Source organism: Opisthorchis viverrini (assembly GCF_000715545.1).
Source record: "Opisthorchis viverrini unplaced genomic scaffold opera_v5_311, whole genome shotgun sequence".
NCBI classification, from domain to species: Eukaryota; Metazoa; Platyhelminthes; class Trematoda; order Opisthorchiida; family Opisthorchiidae; genus Opisthorchis; species Opisthorchis viverrini.
In genome coordinates, this window is record NW_008751968.1 from 248620 (window position 1) to 271758 (window position 23139).

Below are 23139 nucleotides of genomic sequence, written 5' to 3' on the forward strand. Positions count from 1 at the left end.
TTAATCCATCTTTGCCTTGTACATATGAGGCGATTTTGCGAATAGGATGTTCACCATAAATCTAATAGACCTGCGGTACAAAGTTTATATTAACCCGGCTATGAGCATCGATTCTGATCAACTTGTTCAATGACTGATCATTCGGGCAAAGTCCTTCCAACAGCGTGTGCACAGTGGTTATTTGTGGTGTTCTCTAGAACAAATGTGAGTCATTCCATTGTATACCTATGCGCCGCAGTCGGTACTGAGCAACAAACTGAGTCTGTAAGCGGTTTTCACGCTGCTAGCTTCATAAGTACTTCTACTGAAAACATTCGTATTAAAAATCATAGTGAAAATGTCGGGCGGGCAAACCCGTGTCATAACCCGCAACTTGCCAAATAAACCGGTCTCAAAGATGGGAACTTCCCGAAAGCTGAGCAGTTACTATCTGTGCAAATAGATGGTTTGATGACGTTTCTGGTTGACTTAAGTTGGTGATAGCGAAGGTTCCGCAAAGCGTTCAACCAAGGAGTTTACTTTACTCCATGGATTTAGATTACGTTAAAATAATGTCATTGAATGGGCTCTTTCAAAGCAGTAGGAGGTTGGGCTGGAATCTCGCCATTTTCCGTAGGCATTTTTCAATAGTCCAAGATATAGATGAGTCTAGTAAAATGTGCTTTTGTCCTACTTTGAACAGAAAGCTATGATACATTCATCCAAACTATACAAGCCGAATTTATTACAAATCTTTCAACAGCGGTTCTCGCTATGATAAAAATAAGCTTAAGAATTCAGAACATGGTATCCACTTTGGTTTTTGATCACCAGGACGTTACATGACTCTAAGTGTTTTGAAGAAATATTTGAATTTAACGAATTGGTGCAAAATGTGAACTCGTCAACCACCAGAAGGAACCCGCGGACTCTTTATCTGCCCCTAGTGCGGCTGCTGGTTTCCCGCAAGACCAAAGCGGAACGGAAATTCTAAAAGATTACCGCGGCAAATTTGTTGTGTGTATGCTGCAAGAGGCACAGAGGATACAACCTCTCCATTTTTGATAGGCTCGACCCACTTCACTTCCATTTAGGGAGAATGAAGATTCAAGGCATCTGGTGCAAGTAAGGTCAGATACTTGAAAATTATTCCGAAATGCCTGAAAGCTTACTGGCGCTCTCGAACCTTACCAAATTCGCAATAGAAAAGAAGTCCAAAAAGCCAGAAAAGCTAGTAGATGATTGTACGCTGAAGCAATCAATCAGATCAGCGAATGTAGGCAAGCATCAAAACGCCGATCCGAAAGCCTGGATTCAAGATCGAAATTGCGTGATATTCACAGAGAATTTCGCACTGGCTTCTTCGTTGTGTTCTCTGTTGTTGAATCTTTTACCGACACAAAGGCGCTGGGGCGGAGGCCGTCCCACAAAAAACGTCAGCAGACACGTTGAAAAAAATGGGTTCATGTTAACCAGTATATATCGCTACCACAAATCTAATTGGTCTGCGGAAGAAAGTTTACGGTGAATAGGGTATGAACATCCATTCGGATCACGTGTTCAGATGACTGGGTAAGTTCAATTAGAGTCTTTGTCAAATCAGTGAAGCGAGTGCATACCGCCGAGTCAAGATGTGCTAAGTACCATCGCATCTTACGAATCTCCAGGAAGCGTCAAACATTTAACATGCCGAAGGCAAAACTGTTTGCTTGCCCGATAAAATGTATGCCAATGCCCTCCGTGTCGCTCCCACCTCAAAGAATTATGACCCTCAGCAGCTGGCGAATGTTTTGCGTACCGCATACACCTTCGTGATTGAACCTTGGGAATTGTGACCGTAACTGCCGAAACTAGGTCATATTAATGGCTATTTTGTTGACCTCCATACTACCAGTCCGGCTATCCTTTTGTATTTGCAATCCACGGTCATTGGATTGTGTTTTGAAACTTATAAGAATATAACTAAAGTAGTTATACCACTAAAGTTACAGCAAAAATCTGATCAATACATGCGAGATAATTTAACGCTAATTGCAGTAACATGGAATTACAGTTTTAGCCTTCAGCAACTATTGTGATTCCCTTGCTGTTCATCTGGTCTCCAATGGTGAGCCCGATCTTGTGCTTGCAAAGCTCGGTCAGGATCAAAACTTACTTCAAGATTTACTCGTCGTCTTCATTTCAAACAAATTTCGCACTTGTATCCCCGTCATGTAAACGAGCAAATAACCGATCATCCATGACTTCTTTGGAAGACCCGTATTCAATATACGACCCTTTCTACCGAAACTCATGGTTTGTGTGTCGTCCACTTATGATACGCCCAACAAAAGACTCTGAGAAATGAGTGATGCCAAGCGTGCCAGCGTGGAAAGCGGAATGTGAATATCTACTGGAACATTTGAAATCCACCTGTGGGGCTTGACACACAGATCAGCCACCAGGTGATAAATAAACTGTACAGTACCTGAGTTGGGCAATGTCTCGAAATATCTCCAATGCTTGGACCGGCCAAATAAAATGATTACGGCAGGTGACTGTAAGATTATGTGTTCTCTCTCCAACTTCTCTGAAATGCTTCAATTTGCGTAGTGGCATTCACTTTAGTTAACCTGTCCAGATCTCGCAGCACCAGAGATGAAGATAATCTACTCAATGTCAAAATGATAAAGTTGCATTCTTCATATTTAGGACATAATAAATTTTGCAAGTTCATATGCAGCACCGTTTTAAGGTGCAGTCTCCATTTTCCCAGGGAAGCACAAGGGTTTAGCAATCGCCGGGTTCCCCAAACCTATACAGGACCAGTCGAGATACAGAGGCTGAGTTTGAGACACGGTCAGTAATATCTAGCCTGGTGCAATCAATTATCCTGATCTCCTAAGCAGCTTTCCATGCCGACGAAATCTGTCGACGAAGGGACGATACTCGAACCATGTCTACTACTTGTGCAATTTTGTAGATATATTTCTGAGTAAACTAGTTAACTAGAGAAATGACACTTCGACTATGTCTATTTATTGTGTAATTCTCGTTGGTATATTCCGCAGGAAATTAATTAACTAGAGTAAGAATATTTCGACAACTAGTCTCATTTGCACACAAATCCGTTTCTGAGAGGAGACTCAAATGAATCTTTCATTATTATGATTTTCTTCAACGGAACATGAAACGTAATTTTGATGTGAACTCAGGAAGTGTGCCAACCTGCAGCGTGCAGAGGAAAAGTCACCGCGTCTGCATCGCGTCATCCTGAGTATTTCAGCCTTGTTTCTTCTTTCCAATCAATGGGTAAACTGCTCGCATCATCTTTCAACGTAATCTTCGAAATCCATTGGAATCGTCTAAACGGCTCAGATCAAGTCACCGTCTGCCGCGACCTGACCTTCCCACGTTTAAATCATGTCACATGTTTAATAAGCTGCCCACTTGATAAAGAGAATCCCTGTGAAGCGTCATTTAAATGCCGTTGAGCTAAATAGTTGAGTCGCGATACAGTGCGCTTGTAACGGACTAAATGCCTCTTATTGAGAATCGAATTCCTGCGACGTTGATAATCCTTCGGCCTTGGTAATAATGAGTTGTTGCATCAAGGGTAAGACTGTGAAAATTTATTGCCGATCCACTCGTCCACTATCGAGACGTTTTCCAGTGAGTGAATAAAAGGAGCCGTTGAGCTTCTTCAAAAGTGACTTGGACTCCGTAAAGCTCCACGAATCTGTGATCGAACTCGATAAGAAACATAATCACCTTGCTCGACAAGGCCTAACAAATACGTTGTAGCTTTTATAGTAGAATCTCGGACTGCGTTATACACTGCGAACACGATTTACAGATTCCGAATAATGTTCAATGTTCAAAGTTCCTCTAGTAAATCCAGTATAGCTCTATGTGGTAGCTCATTCGCAATGGAAGTCATGTTATTTTATCGGGCCATTTGTCTGACATGTGCGGAAACCATGTGGTTCATCAGCGTCACCAGCGTCACCATCATCATCTTCCAAATCTTCGTAAAACGTTTGTTCGCCAATGGTGCTTCGATAACCTACAACAGGTTTTTAAATAAACACCTTATTGTTTAACCGAAGGAAACGTCTGAATCTGTAAGGGATACACCTCCAGCCTACTAATGTCATCCGGGTATGCGTGGCTTCCGAACACTCATCCACACAATCTAGATGGGAATCGAGAAGAGGCACACCAATGACAGAATGGCGGGAATTTCATGCAGTCTTAAGTTTCTTTCAATAAGACACAAAATTCTGCATCCATATAGAACGATCTTGTGGCTCCGAATAAAATCCGGCAGTTCATAAACCTCTTTACAAAATTTTCGGGTGTTCCATCTAAGGTTTCTGGGAAATATTTTGTTGTGCATGAGGATATTGGTCATGGTTACCGCTCATCTGTGTGCTGGACTGCTTGGTGGTACCGATTTGAGAAATTTGCGGTCGCCTTCCTGAAGGGAACTATAATTTTATACGAGAGGGCCTCGTCTCTTGACGTGGATTTATCATAACACCAACTAAGTCACTATAAACTATTAACCATGAGTGAGAGGGTGGATATCTTGATTCATCCAAGATTTTCTCAATATTTGCAGATCAACACTGGTGTTTGCAACGAAATACGATACCATCAGGCTGTGGTGAGAGATATTTGCTGTATGCTGAAAGGGGATTCAGACCGACATGCACACCCTTCTCGAAGTCTCTTTCTAACCATCACTATTTCTTCGATTGCGGTATCCGTTGCAAGACCGTAAAAACTCATTTGTTAATTGTCTCGTGGCACCAGTTTTGGTGTGGGACAACTGCTTCGATGGAATACTTAGAGGCGTCTAATGTTAGTTGCTCCTAGTGGCCAAGTTCTTGTGTTATACAGCGGAACATCCCGTACGGTAGCGTGACACATTTGCTGTCATCTGCTGTATGCTGAAAGAAGATTCATACCTACATGTACAGACTTTCGAAGTCTCTTTCTTACCATCACAATTTCTTCCATTCAGGTATCTGTCTCTCCGAAAACCTATTACGTTGTTATCCCGTTGTGGATCCACACACTGGTATGCACCAGTTTTGGTTCTGGGAAAAGTGCTCTTGGTCGGAGACCCAAAGGGCGTCTTAGTTAAGTTGCTTCTAGGGGTAACTTTCCTCGGCTATACAGCGAAACAATCTGTACGGTAGCGTGACATATTCTATGTGAGATTCGCGGGCACGCCGCTTTGCCGCCATACGTGTCTAGAATTTGGAAGATGGCCCGGGTGTCACAGATTTGTGTATAAATTTTGAAGGAACAATATTCTATTGGAGGTAACCAATATCAGAACACAGCCGAGTTCCCTAGCAGAAAACTCTTGTGGAAGATGTGATATTTGACCAATGTCCCGTGGATAAAACGGTAAATGAATCCTATATTAATTTTTTATCTTGTTGCTATCACCGATGTATGTACGACATTATTCAAATAATCTAGGTTCAATCCATGACACCCCTCTACCGTATGGTTCTAACTCGAAGACGAGGAGTGCACCGACCAGTTTTGCGACCGATGCTGACATTCATGATTATGGCGACCCAAATGTGGAGCATATTTCCATCCAAGCTTTTATTCATTTACGTCGCCGGAATTTCATTATCATACGCGTCTAGTAGCATGGTTTAGAGGGGTTCGTATTCAAGGAACCATCCAGGTTCCAGAGCCTTGTTGTCGGAAAGTGGCTCACGGCATGTAACGGAATGACTATTTTGCGAAAAAGCGGGTGTGAAGATTACAAGAGACCACACCTATGATCTTGAACCCAGGCTTGCAGATCGGCGTTGCGCGGCCACACATCAGTGACCACTTTGTAGGAATGACTGATTGCTTCAGCGTCCAATCAGCAACTGGATATTCCGCATTCTCTTCTGTCCTCTCTATCGCGATTATTGTATGATTTGAGGGTCTCTGTGGGTTTCGGGCATTCTGAACGTTTTGTCTCTTTATTCCCTCTGAATGTAATTAAAGTGGGCGCGCTTATCAGGAATAAAGCTTGTATCCTCCCAACTTCTGGTGGGAGGTAGTCATCGTACTACAGCTTTCGTTCCGTTGAAAAATTATAGGTAGCCAGCCGCAGAACCAGGGTTGACGAACATGTCACCGAATAACTTCTGTGGGGTAACGAGATCACTTTTTTCGCCAAGGTATTGAAATCAAATTGTCTTGAAATCAATTGATTCATACGAATAACTTCTGTGGGGTAACGAGATCACTTTTTTCGCCAAGGTATTGAAATCAAATTGTCTTGAAATCAATTTGATTCATACCAATTTCAGAAACCCACACCGAGAAGTGTCCAACATATTTTAATGAATATTCCAAATTCTAAAATATATATTTATCAAAACGATAACTACTATTAAAACCATCATACTACTTTAATTTTGCATAGGTTGTAAGGGCCTATCAGCGTTTCATGTTCGGAAAAGGACAGAAAGGAATCCCGCTACGCGTGCCGCTGATTTGAAAGTGTCTACTGAATGTTTCTAACTACCGCTGCTTGGGCATTCGTCAATGTAAAATCATAGAGTATAGTAAATAACATTGATGACGACAAACGTGAACTTCGATGTGTTTCGCTCCAGTAAGTTGGATGCATCATGAAACCATCGATTTACGCATTGAGACTTCTCCAAATCTGAGACCGGGTAATTGACCAAATGATAAGCTGGCCTAACGAAACACACAAATTTGACGAATACACGTTCCACCGTGTGTTCTAATACAAACAACCAAAACAATATCATCATGTACCAGTAAAAGTACACATGAAGCCGTGTGAAGCTACGTGAGACCATTTGGCAACTGTTTGCTGCTCAGTTTAGAGCACATAGATGGTGAACGAAGTGATCCACATGTGTCCTAGGGAAAACCACAAGTGATCAGTGTGCACACGTTGATGAGAGAACTTTGCCCAAATGATCAGTCATTGAACAAGGTGAACAAAATGCCCCATCAGGCCCTAGTATGTGTAAGCTTCGCACCGCAGACCTACTCGATTTGTGGTGGATAGATTTTTCACAATATAGCCATACGTGCGTTGGGCGGGGGTCGATTTATAGGAGGCGCAGAGTATAAAGTTCCAGACACATTAGGTTTCAACTTAGCCAGATGTGATGCGTCCTTGTCCGCTTCTTATTGCGTTCGTGTCCTGCATCGACCATGTTGCATGGTTGGAAGCCGCCGATGTCCACAATTTGTCATCGATATTTAACAAGAAGCCATCAAAGCACTGGGTTGTCATTGTCGCTGTTTCCAACACCTGGATAACTTATCGACATCAAGTAGGTTTCATTTGGTTTTGCATTGGTTTAAAGCCCGAGAGGTTTTCTATAGCCTACGGGAAAGTGTTTTCAAAGTGAAATTTTGGACCAATGGTACTCCAAACAGGTGTCTTTCACCGTAAAACTTCCATGGCTGTGACGTTTCACTAAAACGTCGATGGATAAAAAGCACAACACATTGTCAAACATTTCGTGACCTGTGTTCGTTTTTGATAGTATTTCCCTGCCGTTCTGTGATACTTCGCTTTCGGTGAGGTCGGTTGTCCCGACCTATTAAACTAAGATTTTACCGAGGTGCATACCGTGATTCACATTAGTCAGAAGCCGACATTATCACCCATAGGAGTTTACTGTTGAGTTATTTTAGGCGAAATTACTACCTGTGAGTAGGAGGTATGTTCTAGCAAAAAGCAAAAGACTTCCTTGGACTTCGATGCTCTTTAAGCCTCCACCAAACACCTAACCTTGCTCTGTAGCTTAATCGTATTAGAAAAACGCTCCTGAACTCCGCAGCACCTTAGTCTAGAGTAACCTGCTGGAGAAACCAGGTCTCAGAAATCTCAACAAAGACCACTCACCTCTCAGCGACATTAGGTGTTACGCCGAAGAGATGTGATGCGAGAGCACCTGCATTGTTGAGAAACTTGGACAAACTATTCTATTCTATTTGGTTTGATAAAGTACTGTGTATTTGAAGTAACTCCCACCCGTCTTCAGCATGCAACTATCACGGGCGTCCGGCGTTGTTCGTGCATTTTGACTCCGGTCTAGGACCCACCTAAATGGGCCGCGGCAGCGTTAGTTCTACCTAATTTGCATTCATATTTGCGGCAACAAGGCACACGAAACACCTTAAAACTGTCTCTGGAAGCATCAGAGCTCCATTCTTTTGCAGACTATGCAGAGAGAATGGATAGACAGCGGTAAGCTAGAAAAATACCAACTCCAGTTGAACAAACAGCGGCGGAGCAGACGTGCTGAAGCATAATTCTGGAGCTTCTAAATGTGTGACCTAGTTAACCCCAGATATTGTAATTCCAACATTCTGTCATGCTTGTCAGTGATGGCTTGGCTCTTCGAAGGACTCTTTGGTCTTGTTCCGTCCATTACCTGGCATATGGAAAGCACAACCCAATAGTTCTTTGTTTCCTACACCTCTTCAGCCCATAGGACTGAATGCGGATTGTTCGTTGAGTGTTATTTAATCCTCTCACTGTAAGAATGCGTTTGATCCGGGTTGACACAGACGCCAGAGGATTAGTGCCACCACTTATAGCTTAAATTAATGTGATTTGTCTGTTTCATGTGTTAGTTTGTGTAAAAGAGCGCCATACGGCGAAGCGGGTTCGGTTGATGTGGAAATTTCCCCCCAGCCCACCCTCAACAATAACTTCCACGTGCGTCTGGCGTTGTCCGGGCAATTTATCTACCCCAATACGACGCAAATGAGCTGTGCCAGTGATAAGTCTAACAACATTTGTAATCACGTTGCCGGCAACCACAATAATATACGGGCTCTTATCTCATCGAAACAAGGCGCTCAGAACACCGTAAAATCTATCTGTGAAAGAATCAGACCTACGGTCGACGGGACAGTAAGCATAGCAAACGAGTGGACAGTCCGCTTCTCGAATATTCTCCAGTTGCAAACAAGAATCAGACCTACGGTCGACGGGACAGTAAGCATAGCAAACGAGTGGACAGTCCGCTTCTCGAATATTCTCCAAGATGTTGCAAACATGTAGCTGTTAAACCATTCAATGAGAAGCCATTAACCTCGGTGTCCTAGAACAATACCAGCTCCAGTAGAACAAGCAGCCGGAGCGGCATCCGTATCAGCAGAGTTGCGCATGTATAAGCGAGTGCTAAAAAATGGAGAGAGCAGTTCAGCAAACGTGGTCGTATCTCAATTCCGCATTTCCGAAGTAAACAGAAGGCGAGTCAAGTAGACAAGCCTACTGGCAGTACGCTTAGGAACGCAATCATTATTGATTGATAGACGAAATGAAAACAGTTTCGGAGGTTGTAAGCCTGTGGCGGCCCAGTTGATCGCGAACATTGCAGCTGACGGCAATAGGAGGCGAACGGATCCCTCAGATATTAGTAATGGGCAAACGTGGATGTCGCGAGCACCAGGGTGGGGAAATCGAGTGTACCTTGAAACTGTTTCTGGAAGCATCAAATCTCCATTTTTTGGAGATTATGCAAAGATAACCAATAGACAGCGTTTGGCGAGAAGAATACCAGCCACATTTGAACGAACAGCGGCGGAGCAGACGCGCTGAAGTATAATTTCGGAGCTTCTAAATGTGTGTGGGGAGTTTACCTCAGATATTGCAGCTGACTACAATGAAATCTAAACGTTCCGACAGATAATAGGAGTGTGCCTATGTGGAGTTCGTTTGCACTATCATGATGCAGTCGATTATACCGAAAGAAAGGGGGAATCCTGCAGCAGCAGTGGCCCTTTTTGTTAGCTTAATCTATTGTACACTTCAGATGAAGCGAACGGTTTGATGACTTTAGTCGAGCCTCTTGACATGGGATCACTTTTAAACACAGTTTTCCTTCACCGCATATCATTACTCATAAACTATCCACTAAGCGATTGCGAACAACCTGAGTGTAACTTAACCGTGCCGCTTTGAAAAAGGGATCATTCCCAATAGCCTTTTTGAAGTTTTATGGCTATTTGTCGATTATCCCGCAAATAATCTGAGTGACAATACTGACTTTGAGATGACAGGAACATCTTTTGGATTTCTTTTTCGAGTTGATCTCATACAGGATGGTCATGGATCAGTTATCTTCCAAGATCAAGTGTGTTAACCATGGTCATTAGTGTGGTCGTATTTCTAAATTATACAGAGTTAACCACGAGGGGTTCGATCCTGGTCAGTTAGTCAATGAGACATTAGTGACCGGATTCTTTCGGGACAACCCTCAAGTGGAACACGCATACGGTAGATGAAATTCTTCGGGCATTGAACAGTTACCTGTTCACGTATTTGTATAACTTAGAGGGTCAAATTTCGGTTCCCAGACTGACTGATAAATCCTCAAGAGGGACCACTACAATCGAAGTGTTGTGCGCCATCGAGTAAAAATCAATGAGTTGCCCTCATCATCCCTCTTAGAGGTAAACCTTACTGAAAATATAGTTTGATTTGGTACATTTGGGATGGATTGGGTTTTTCCGGTTTCTTGAGAAAATACCCGTCCAACTACGTTCCTATGTAGGAACTGGTCAACTACTCGTGGCCGGACAGTTAAGCCTACAAATAGGGTTCGGTGGGTGTTGGGTTAAATTCTGTTCGCGGAAGAATGAATGGTGCACGTCCGATGATTCTCAATGAGGATGAGTCAGTTGTATAGTGAATCTGGACGTTCCGGCCGAGCTTGGCCTATGGTCGATTGCAAAAACTCAGAAAATCCCAAAAATTGGTCATCATCAAGCTGCCGGCGATTTACCTCAGCTCTGCAGCAGTCACTTACCAAATACCCGAATAGTTAACTGACGATGCTTAGACTTCAGAAGGTTATGAACGGAAGCATACGTGAGGAAATTAGAACCAAATTTTTGGTCAGTGTTAATGCATCTAAATGCTGTTTGGAGAACTGATACTCCCCCACGTGTGGATGGCACTAATCACTCTGCTTGGCTTCCATAACCTCCCTGCCTTACTATATGTCACTTCATCTTCAATTCATCTGTCATTTGTATTCTCATGCAGGCGGACGTTTAACGCGCTATCAAGTCGTGCGTGCAAACAAAGGTACACCGGAGAATATAATTACTTTCACCTATGACGATGTAGCAGACATTAGCATGTAAATATTGCCCACAATGTTTTCCATCTCCTCTCATTTCATGACATTTCATGACTGTGAACGCCACAGAACGATGTAGTAGTACGATCTAATCATTATCAAATTGTCATCAATGTGGTATGTCCTCGCTGGTGAATAGCATGTTTCACTATATTTCCTTTGCCAGTAGCTTGAAATTAATAACGCCGATATCTAGATGTTGATTGAGTGCATCAGCCGACTGATTTGGAGTAAGTACCAAGCAGACAATCTAGTAGTCTTGAAATTTTGTAGTACAACAGATTATTTGGATAAGTGGGGTAATCTTCTAATGATGTGAAAACTTGGTTCTTGCATATAGGTTGTAACACACTGTGTTAACACTTTATGTCTCAGTGTGCAGTAATCCTCGTGATACGTTGTACAAATACAACCTCGGGAAATAACGTCAGACAGAATTTGCGCTTGTTTTATTTATTTGTTCAAATTTCTTCACAAATCCAACTGTTGCTTTTCATCATTTTATTCCAGAAATCCGTTTTAATTCGAAGTGTTCCATGGCTACACGAAGATGTCTACAGGGGTGTGGTATTTGACTACCGTGGAAGGGTATGTCCGTGTTTCCCAGCGCAGCACCCGAATGAATTTCTCCATTATTACACCATGGAACACAGGTTGCAAGTAACATGATCCTGCTTATGAAAACGCACTATTAGCCGTAGGAGAGGCTGATCAGTTTTACTAGATTACAGAAAAGTAATTTTACATGAGCGAACACTAGTCGTAAGATCATAGAGAACTCTTGAGCAGTCCACGACCCAGTTTAAACGTTTCTTGCGGCCCATCAGGTGGACCTCTATGTAATAACGGCGTTTTCGAAGCGTAGTTCTTGGTGCAAGACTTTCAAGCTAGCGTTCTTATCAAAAGAACTATCAGCGTGTATCAGTGTCCCCGATTAGATACAGCACTTCGTTAATCAAGTGTTTGCGGCGAACAGCTTGCAACTCTGGCGCAGCCTAAATGCACCAGTGGCAAACAGTATTCGATGGACACAAAATTAGGACTGGCTGTTGGTTTCATACTATATGTCACTTCATCTTCAATTCATCTGTCATTTTTATTCTCATGCAGGCGGACGTTTAACGCGCTATCAAGTCGTGCGTGCAAACAAAGGTACACCGGAGAATATAATTACTTTCACCTATGACGATGTAGCAGACATTAGCATGTAAATATTGCCCACAATGTTTTCCATCTCCTCTCATTTCATGACATTTCATGACTGTGAACGCCACAGAACGATGTAGTAGTACGATCTAATCATTATCAAATTGTCATCAATGTGGTATGTCCTCGCTGGTGAATAGCATGTTTCACTATATTTCCTTTGCCAGTAGCTTGAAATTAATAACGCCGATATCTAGATGTTGATTGAGTGCATCAGCCGACTGATTTGGAGTAAGTACCAAGCAGACAATCTAGTAGTCTTGAAATTTTGTAGTACAACAGATTATTTGGATAAGTGGGGTAATCTTCTAATGATGTGAAAACTTGGTTCTTGCATATAGGTTGTAACACACTGTGTTAACACTTTATGTCTCAGTGTGCAGTAATCCTCGTGATACGTTGTACAAATACAACCTCGGGAAATAACGTCAGACAGAATTTGCGCTTGTTTTATTTATTTGTTCAAATTTCTTCACAAATCCAACTGTTGCTTTTCATCATTTTATTCCAGAAATCCGTTTTAATTCGAAGTGTTCCATGGCTACGAGCACGGAGACGTCTACAGGGGTGTGGTATTTGACTACCGTGGAAGGGTATGTCCGTGTTTCCCAGCGCAGCACCCGAATGAATTTCTCCATTATTACACCATGGAACACAGGTTGCAAGTAACATGATCCTGCTTATGAAAACGCACTATTAGCCGTAGGAGAGGCTGATCAGTTTTACTAGATTACAGAAAAGTAATTTTACATGAGCGAACACTAGTCGTAAGATCATAGAGAACTCTTGAGCAGTCCACGACCCAGTTTAAACGTTTCTTGCGGCCCATCAGGTGGACCTCTATGTAATAACGGCGTTTTCGAAGCGTAGTTCTTGGTGCAAGACTTTCAAGCTAGCGTTCTTATCAAAAGAACTATCAGCGTGTATCAGTGTCCCCGATTAGATACAGCACTTCGTTAATCAAGTGTTTGCGGCGAACAGCTTGCAACTCTGGCGCAGCCTAAATGCACCAGTGGCAAACAGTATTCGATGGACACAAAATTAGGACTGGCTGTTGGTTTCAATCAGAGTTCTCCTAAATATTGGACCGGCAAGCTACCCGCCAACACATGATTACGTTGTTTCGTTTCTGTGATTGTAGGATGACTGATGCTATATCCACTCTAACTGACAGCTGATCACAACACTGACCACAGTACGGCCCAACATTTACCTGGTTGTTTAGCAGGCGATTAAGGAATGATGGGCAGACTGGTCTAGTTGAGAGTTGTAGCTAATAAAACGCAACACATTTTCCTATACACAGCCTTGAAGTTTTTAGCATCCGTACTAAGATGGTGAGCATTACAGTTTCTTTTAAAAGTTTCACCAAATCAGATGTTTCGGCACGCATAACATTCCCTGATTCGATGCACCATACCGTCGAGTATGAACTGGTTCTCACAGTTCTTGTCTACCGGATTCAAACAGCCGGTTGACCTCGGGCATTTCTTGACGTGTAAACTTCGGGCGGTAGCGACTAAGGGACTTCATCCTCCAGGGAAAACCAGCATGACCAGTGGCTCGACGGCCGGATCTAATGTCAAAATGAAAAGAGGAGTGTCACAGCACAGTGGTTTGAAATACCAATTAACGGGGTGGTACGCAGCTCAAGATAGCGGCTAGTTCACACGTATACTTTATCCTTTAAGTACTGAGGTCAACGATGGCTACTGGTCGTGCTTCCAGGTGATTCCTTTTCGACGCTATTGGAAACACTAAGCATAAGGAGGGAATCGAGATGCCCTGCTCGATAAACACGCCCACGAACAATGTTTTCCGTTTTTAGCACTCGGCGATCGTATTGAAAGTAATCTGATCGAGGATAGTGAGTAGGTTATAGATTTCAATCAATTGTTGGACTGAAAACTGATGGTTAACCTGAATAGAATAGGTTCGGATAACACCACTGTAGAAGGAATATTTGATCACGCGTATTAAAAGTTTTAGGATATCACAGTGAACGAGTTCGTGGAAGCACCAAAAGGTGAGTGAAAACTTAATGCCAAAGAATGGAAATTGCTGAAATGGTTAGTTCGGACGGCAGTTGACAATGGTAATGCACTGTTTGCGTTTGGAATTTTGGTGCACTCCGTAATCATTCACGGTTAGTGCGTGTTTTCTGATCAACCGATGGTCTGTACGGGAACTTCCGATGGATGTTTCTGTACATATCGCCAGTCAGCGAAACCGATCTATTTGATTCGCCGTTCGAAAGAAACATTCTTGGTTTAACAGTTTTTGTGAGCATTAATGTTTGGGCCTTCGTCATCAGCTTTGTGTTAGTTGGGGATCTGCTGTCATTCAGCTTTGCCTTCGATAACTCGGTGGCTCGTGTGCATATCGGTCGCCACCCCGAAGAACTGATCTGATAGCTGTTCGTGTGAGCTTCATTCTGAGATTTCGGCCGTCCTCACACCGTTTTGGTGTGAGGAGTTCCATCCTAACGAAGAACTCAGTTTGACGAATAATCCTTTCTGAAGTCCCCCACTAAGTGGTAACACATCAGTAGCACGTTATCGGCTGTCGCCTAGAGTATGGAGATTCTCCTGGATGTCACGTTGTTATATCAGTTTTTTTTCTAAATTAACTCCATTTTCATAGAGAATATTTCGTTGGTCACATTCGAGACAGATATTTTGTTATTCGCTGTTGTTTGAGTCTAATCGTTTGATTTTAAAACATGGTTAACGTTATACGCTGTTAAGGTTATTTCAAATGCCTGAACCTCCCGTCCTTAAATTCACACTATAATCGCTGAGATGTCTGTAGCTCACGATAATTTTCCTTCTTGTCTTGCGACAGCTAGGTGCTGTCGAAATAAACAACAAAAGGAACTGTGCAGCATACGCGGGTGGAGAGGCATTCATTTTAATGTCACGTCCTCGCCAATCACGTCTTCTTTTGTTCTCGTATATCCTGCATCATCTCTAATGAAAGGCGTTTAACTAATGCCCTAACAGACGTTACTTTATTCAAAATATACATCCAACATTGAAAGCCATGTGTTACGCGTTTTCAGTATCTGGCTATCGAGAATACGGTGTGGCAGCCAGTTGAATATGGGGGCAGATAGTGACACAACCTGTCAACCAGACAATAACTAAATTTCCGCGGGCGAGAAGTACTCAAAGCGCCAATCGAATTCAGGCACAACACAACCTGTCAACCAGACAATAACTAAATTTCCGCGGGCGAGAAGTACTCAAAGCGCCAATCGAATTCAGGTAATGCACAACACAAAGCAGACCACACGGCTTGAAACGGACCACTTAGTCCCTGAGAAGGGTACGCTCTTGTAGCCAGTTATAGCAGAATAATATCAGACGGGTATGGAGGAACTGTCAACCCACCCATTCACTCATGATGTCACTTCTCCTGGTGACGAAATATTTGCAAGCTGATTACCGAGAGCAAAGAACACACGACGAATGAACGGTACGCTTCTAGATAAGTTTAAGTTAAAAGCATACGTTTCCTTGGATGTCCGTGTTCAAAATGCGGGTTTCTCCAACTTGTTTATGAGAATGTTCCCCAATGGTGTATACATTATGTAAATCTGTTCACAAATAATTCTACCAATATTTCTACTAAGATCGTGGGTTCGAAGAGCTGAGTGTGTCCGTTCCAATGAAACGCGAGAACATTAGCTAAAGTGGAAGACTGCTTCCACTTATATTCAAAACCATAGGAGATACTATATCTCCTGATACGTCCGAAAATCGATTTTCCATTTCCATATTAATGTGCCCATGCAAAAACTTGATTAGTGGAAATCATTTTATGTACTGATTATATTCAGCAGTGTATACCAAACAACAGCCTGACCAACATGCTCACTATCCTCCCACTTCATTCGCGTTAATTGCTTGTTAACTGCCGTAAAAGAGTTGTGTGGATCAGTGACTCAAAGATGGACACATCCCTTCTGCACAGTATAATTGTGCGCCTTCGAAACGGAGAAAAATACGAAAATTTTTATACCCATTTTTGTTGATCACCAGTTGGATAGGGCTGATTAGGTAATAACTACAAACCTAATTGTTGAGGAATATCGCCATCAAATTTCGAGTGGTGTTTTTCGAGCTTTCCTATGGGTGGGAGCGACGCCCAGAAAGCTACTATTCCAAACCTTCTTGTTAACCCACAGCGGTGCCGGTGACAATGTTTTCATTTTCACACCGCCATGAACAGTTTTCCCGAAATCTCCCTCTTAGCATAACACTTTCCTTCATAGAGGCCTGTGTTGCTCACCCTTAAATTCATTTGCTAATTGTCTCGTTGTGGATTCAGCGAAATCAGTTTGCACCAATATTGGTAAGGCGATAACACCTTTCGATCGGAGACCGAGAGACGTTTAGGATTAGTTGCCCGTAGGGGCCACCTCTCACAGCTAGAGAGCGAAGCAACTCGTATGGTAGCGAGACACTTTCCGTGAGGTTTGGGGGTATGCCGCTTGGTAGTCATACGTGTTTAGAATCACAAAAATGACACGAATGTCACTGATTTGTGTATAAAAGTCGTTCATCACACTTTTCTTTCTGTGAGAAGGCCAACTTCCACACAAAATCGGAAAGATATCGCTTATCCCTAAATGTGTTCACGTTCACCGTGTTTCATAATATCTCAGCGTAGGACGCAGTATCTTCTGAGAATGAGATCCACTGAAATGTTAACGCAATTATTATGTGATTGAAGGGTATGTCTTTCAGTCTCGAGTTTATAAATGAATAACGAAATGAGGTAAAAGTGACCGGGAAGCGGATTTTTTTTCTGGTATCATAAATGTGAACTTTGGTTGGGACAAGTCAACAAACAAATATTTGTTCAGGGTCACAGAGGATCGTATTTCACTTCGCCATCGGGGTTACGTTTGATGCCAGTGAAAATCGGGACGCATTCCGTACCCGAAGAAAGAACCCCGCTTGAATCTTCATCGACAAAATGACAGTGGCAACATGTTATGCGGGGCCTTGTGCGTTTTTCCCGACGAACCAAACAAATTTTATCGCGGTTACACATTGACAGGACCCAGACGATTGGGGCATCACAAAACCTGACAGTAGCTCCGATACCTAACCAATGCAACATCAAAATAGTTACCACTTAAAAATAATTTTGATAACTCATCTCTTTACAATCACCGATGTGGACTCTAAAATATTGAAATATACTAGTGCGCACGAGGTGACGTCCGCTACTGAATATTCAACTCTATTCCCATATTCATCTTCTTAAACAGGTTAAATAATTTGTGGTGGTTCAGCTGATATTTCTGCACCACAAACTCACATGCTTTTATCAAATCCATGGAGCGACGTCCGGAGACAAGATGTTTTTGTACGAAATAAGGATTGCTTGAATAGAGGTGGTCAAAATTACACAAATGAATCCGACCAGAGAATCCAACTTCTGACGGAGTGGTAACCATATCCTAACCATAAAGGCACCCACGAAGCTTCATGACACCCTAGTTTTATTATAGGAAATATTTGTGCAATTTTTTTCCCAAAAATGACTGAATTTATTCGGGGCCCTGAAACCACGCTGTCATGATAGTAATGATGAGGATGATAATGGTGATGATGGTTAGAATGATGCTGATGATATGCGACTACGATGTTGCCTGATTGTTTCTGTTGTGGTGGGCGTGTCATATCGAGTTTGACTAGGACGTGAGAGTCAAATTCTCGTTAGCGTTCTAGTCAGGAAAAAGACCAGTGGACATGAGCACAAAGTGCACACAAAAAATACTTGCACCGCCGTAAACAACGAGAATATAAGGGCTTAAACATGGGGCTGAAACTGAAATTTCATCTTAAGGCATTAAACACATGGAGGTAAGATTTACATGGCGGGCATCGGCATACATATTATCAGCGAATCAAAACGTTCGATATTCGAAATTTTGCAGGTTTGACTCGTTCTGGATATTAGTGAGATGCGATAGTTGTAGACGCTTCTCGGCGTGGCGGTATAGACTGGCTTCAAAGATAAGAATAACCCACTACGAGAACTGATGCAATATGTTCATGCTACACCCAATCCACAATTGGATGAGAGGAAAATAGTTTAATAAGATGACTGAAAAATCCCTCTAACGAGTCTTCACCCGGGAGCTCCTGAGTGAACGGTGATTGGCGCTGTGTCTACTCTAAGAGAGAGCTGTTCGCACTATTGATCAGCAGTTCTTCGCTCAACATTTATCTGGTTGTTCAGTAGGCAAATCGGGCAACGACAACCACACTGATGTAGTGAATGGGTCCCTCTAATAAAATACAACAGATTATTTAAAACACAACTTCGATTTTTCTCACATCCGTATCAAGAATGTGGACATAGAAAGGTTCCCTTGAATGTCTCAGCAGAACAGAAGTTTTGGCATGCATTACATTAACCATGCATAAACCAGGTTTCAGAAATCACAACGGAGGCCACTGACGTAGCAACGACATTAGCTGTAACGCCGATCGAATTAAGCCTAAATGCCATAGAGTTGCTGTGCACTGTGGTCAAATAATACCATACTACTATGTGTGTATTTAAAATGAACATAGAAGGCACCATTATCTTTGGTCCGCTCGTGACTTACTCGCACGGAGTTATATGGGCAACGTATGGAAAATTTCACACGTGGAAAATGTATCTGTATAAGTTCTTAAGCTTCAGTGGGTAGTAAAGTGTTGCCCTGTGTTTCATTGCAACGTGACAATTTGTCTCGTGTATAAGCGAACGAGAACATCGATTACATTTTCGATAGCAGGTAAACCAATATTTTTGAGCTACAGTACGCATGTTGATGCTCTGCAACCTGACGAAATATGATGCTGTGGTCGACACAAGTGGGAAGTCTTTCCGCGGTTGACTAGACACGTCAACCCACAGACTGCGGTGGAAGATTTTGCGTGAAATGTAGACCACAGTGTACAACACAGTGTACAACACTGCACTGAACCGGATGCAGCCGGGTGGAGGCAGATCTCTACACAACACCATCACGAAATGTGTCGTCAGTCACTAGTTGATATAGAATTCTAATGACTGCAAGGAATTGGCGATCAGCAATCCAGGAAAAATTAATTTATGGTCCGGTAATTTTCGGTTTGTGACTTTATTTGAACAGCAGTCAGCTTTCATTACCGTCAGCATTCTCTTCCATTCTAGGGAATCTGTTTCACCCGGCAGTGCACTGGCAACCTAAGCCTACAAACTAAACATCTAAGGCTAGGCATCGTGCCGACACCCCAAATTTGACGGCAATCCGATTGGTTCCGTTACACACAAATATTGGCGATTATTTGTGGCAGAAGAGCGCCACCAAATAGTGGCACTCCTTAACTCTACCTGTTTTTGGAAGAAATGGCGGATTGAATTAAATGGAATGATACTGCTGTATCAAACCGCTGTTCACACTACAGTGTCTGGAGACAGACAAATGAACAGACAGGAGAACACAACAGCTTTATTCCCAACTGGTGAGTGCGTGCGTATGGGTGCATCGGTTACGACAGCTTCGCGTTAATCAACTGTTAGTATCTGGTAGTGATCTGGGCTTTCTAATGGGCGTTAGTGGACACCTATCAATATCGGCCGTGCTTTTGTTAGATGCCCAAACGCTGGTCATATTCCGGCGGGCTTCCTCGAAGTGTTTTTGCTGAACAACTTGAAGTATTGACTGGTCTGGATGCTTGCCGGCTTCCTTATTCAGATTTGGGTAGAGTTTGGTGTTCTCCTTGGTTCCGCGTACCCTAAGTTTAGTTGCAAGTAACTTACCGTCCCGATAAATACAAATACTCTCATCTTCACAATAACTTCGTTTTGAAGAAGAACCTTTCTGACCTCAGATCAGTTCTTCGTTTCTTCTGGTTTATTTCAACTGAACTGTAAAGTAAACTATATTTCGGAATTCTGCTTAATGATGAGTTGCTTCATTCTCCTCGGTATGCAAACTATTCGCGGTGTTGTTTGTGTCACAAAGATGAATTACCTAAGCGTCGCCGTTCTCGAGGATGGCTGGAACACCGCATGCAGGCGTATGATGTTTGGATCAAAAGATATACCGGGGGATGCGAAATGGGTATGTGCATTTTTCTACGGCTTGGATGGAACGCGAAACTGACCCGTAGGATATTTTCACCATGTAGACCTTAAACCTCACACATCAAACAGAATGTGCCGCCCGTAGGTAGTTTTGCTGTTGGGGAGCGTGAGTTAAAATGTTTATTGTGGACGTAATACTAATCATAGGGTTGCTGAAAATCCTTCGACACTCACGATAAGTTTCCTCATGCTTCGCTACAAATCCCTGAGTTTTTCTCAAATTCACGTTCTATTTGAACATATATTGTACAGCTTTTGAGGACTACATCCCTTTGCACATTATTTCGTTTTGACGAGAGGCTCAGATGATGGCCCGCATCAACTGAACAGAGTGTTCAGCACACTCCGATTGAGCGAAACGTATTAGCGAGAGATTCATTCGAGTCTCCTGTCGAAACTAGTTCGTGTGCTAATAACACCAATTGTCGAAATATTGTTAATCCAGTTAACTAGTTTACTCAGAAATATGTCTACAAATCTACACAAATACAGGATGCTTCATGATAAACGCGAAAATCAGTTGGTAAATTCAGCTTTATCGACACTGCAGTTTTCCCGCATAACAATTGTCAATTACTATGACACCAAAATGATAATAATTTCCTTGATTTCTATCACATCAGCCCTCAGAGATTGCGTTTGTGATAAACTACGAAGGTGATTCAAACACGCCATTGTGAACAACGAATAAAGTGGGTAATTTTGCATTGAATTTCGGAGATTCTGTGCAAGTAATTTAAACTGAAAGTGCATTTATAATTCTTTGGGAATTTTGAAACTGTTTCACATCATGGGCTTACTTGCTTACACGGTCGTTCATCGCGCAGGTCAGAAAAAAATCAACCGAGATTTTTCATCACACCAATTTTTTGCCTCATAAAAGTGAATTAGCGGTCAAAGGTTGGCAAGAACATGAATTTTTATAACGAGTTTCACGGCCTGACCACCATCGATGGACACCGTAGACATAAGCTATTCTACATATCGTGATGATTACGACAGATTACTTTAGCGAAGGATGAGGGTTCTTTTTTATCCTTACTCAACTCTGCACATCTCCTCGATCCTGCTTTCCTTCTCCAGGTTTAATCAGTCAGTTTTGGAAACAAAATTTGCCCCCTTCAGGTTCCGAGAAACGGAAACAGGTGAGTGATCAAAGCTCTATAAATTGCATCCGCCGTATGGGTTTGTTCCGCTTGAACTTTGCCCGAATGGATCCGTTGCGTAGTTGCCCGTTGTCTTAGTGGCCAAGATTGAACCCTTCCTGACTAAGTGTGTATCTATTTTGAAATGACGATCACCATTATGACCACAGGTCACGCCATTGGTCTTGGAAGATGTTTCATCTACGACTCTTCTAGATGAAAGCAACTCCTGAAAAAACGCGAAAGTTGTTTCTCCCAGCCTAATGTTATTTTTCGCGCACAAACTCCTTGGGTGACAGTAAATAAATAGCCACCAAAGTTGAACCAGTCTCTTGAGAATGCTCTATCAAAAACGAGATGGTTATTTTCCCGTTTATTGGTCTGCAGCTGCTTAGTTGGTGTCTGCTAATAAACAACTTCGTTGTGAAGGACCTACCCCCATACACTGGTAGCATCTCACCACAATATCAAGCACGCTTAGAATAATCTCATATCACATCAGACGCGAGTAGTGTCATCGAACTGTTTACCATGTGTGCTGTATACCACAGGGCGAGAAACCGGAAACATACCACTGGAGAAGGATTTTTCCTTTCACATTCCCATATGCGTTATTCCTACTTTTGTCGGCCCTGTTCAACCGGCATCCACGTAGGCCCATTCTTCTAACTGAGGGATCCGTTAGCCTCACATTGTCGTCAGCTGCAGCATCATGGGCAACGCGTTCATCTCAGGCCTGCACGCTCAGAAGTTATTCTTCATTTTGTCTGCTTGAGGTAACATTGGTGCCAATTTCCAGTCTAAAAACACTTTCATGTGGACTTCGGAAAGAAACTTTGAGACTCAGACCAATGAATAACCATTTGTTGCTTATTGATGCCGACAGTTTATCCAGGATTCGGAAAGAGGCGCAAGAATAATTCAGTTGTTCTACGGTTTATTGTTAAATATCGATGCCCGGCGGCCCCAACAATGCAGCATGTTCGATGCGGAGATGTAATGCAATGAGTAGCGAATAACGAAACTCCATATCCAGGCTTACTTAAAGGCTCATGTGTCTGCAATTTATACTGTGTCCCCCCTGTGAATCGAACTTTGCCTTACACATTTATGGCGGCTGTGTTGAGAAGCTATCCGCCACAAACCAAATAGGTCCTCGGTACAAATCTACGCTACTTAGGGTGTTATCGTCAATTTTTATCAGCGTGTTTCATGAGTGAGCATTTGAACAAAGTTCTCACAACAGTGTGTTCGTTTGATGACTTGCGGTGTTGTTAAGAACAAACATGGATCATTTCATTGAGCACCTATGCGCTTCAGACAGCAGAGTAGTAAAGTGAGCCCGCAAAACGGTTGTACGTAGAGCCTGGTTTCATGAGTGCTTTAAAAATTCTGCGACCGTTGTGAGCGGCTTTAGAGCAGTTAATAAAAGCCGTCAATTACTAAAAATTTTACGCAAAATTTGCTTTTGCGCAATCTCGGGGTTTATGAAATTCTAGTGTGCATTTAACGGTCGA

General features: G+C 42.6%; 2 protein-coding genes across 2 annotated transcripts in view; one reads left to right on the forward strand and one right to left on the reverse strand.

Annotated features, from left to right (window-relative positions):
- Positions 1–23139, reverse strand: part of T265_09854 (hypothetical protein) — a gene marked incomplete at both ends in the record, with an annotated part of 44360 nt that overhangs the window by 4978 nt on the left and 16243 nt on the right. The gene's annotated exons all lie outside the window — the stretch shown is intronic.
- Positions 1–23139, forward strand: part of T265_09855 (hypothetical protein) — a gene marked incomplete at both ends in the record, with an annotated part of 33041 nt that overhangs the window by 1011 nt on the left and 8891 nt on the right. The window contains 4 exons of the mRNA XM_009176053.1: positions 4988–5044; positions 11643–11720; positions 21101–21134; positions 21561–21622. Of these exons, the coding sequence (XP_009174317.1) occupies positions 4988–5044; positions 11643–11720; positions 21101–21134; positions 21561–21622 (231 nt within the window). The remainder of the gene's footprint in view (positions 1–4987; positions 5045–11642; positions 11721–21100; positions 21135–21560; positions 21623–23139) is intronic.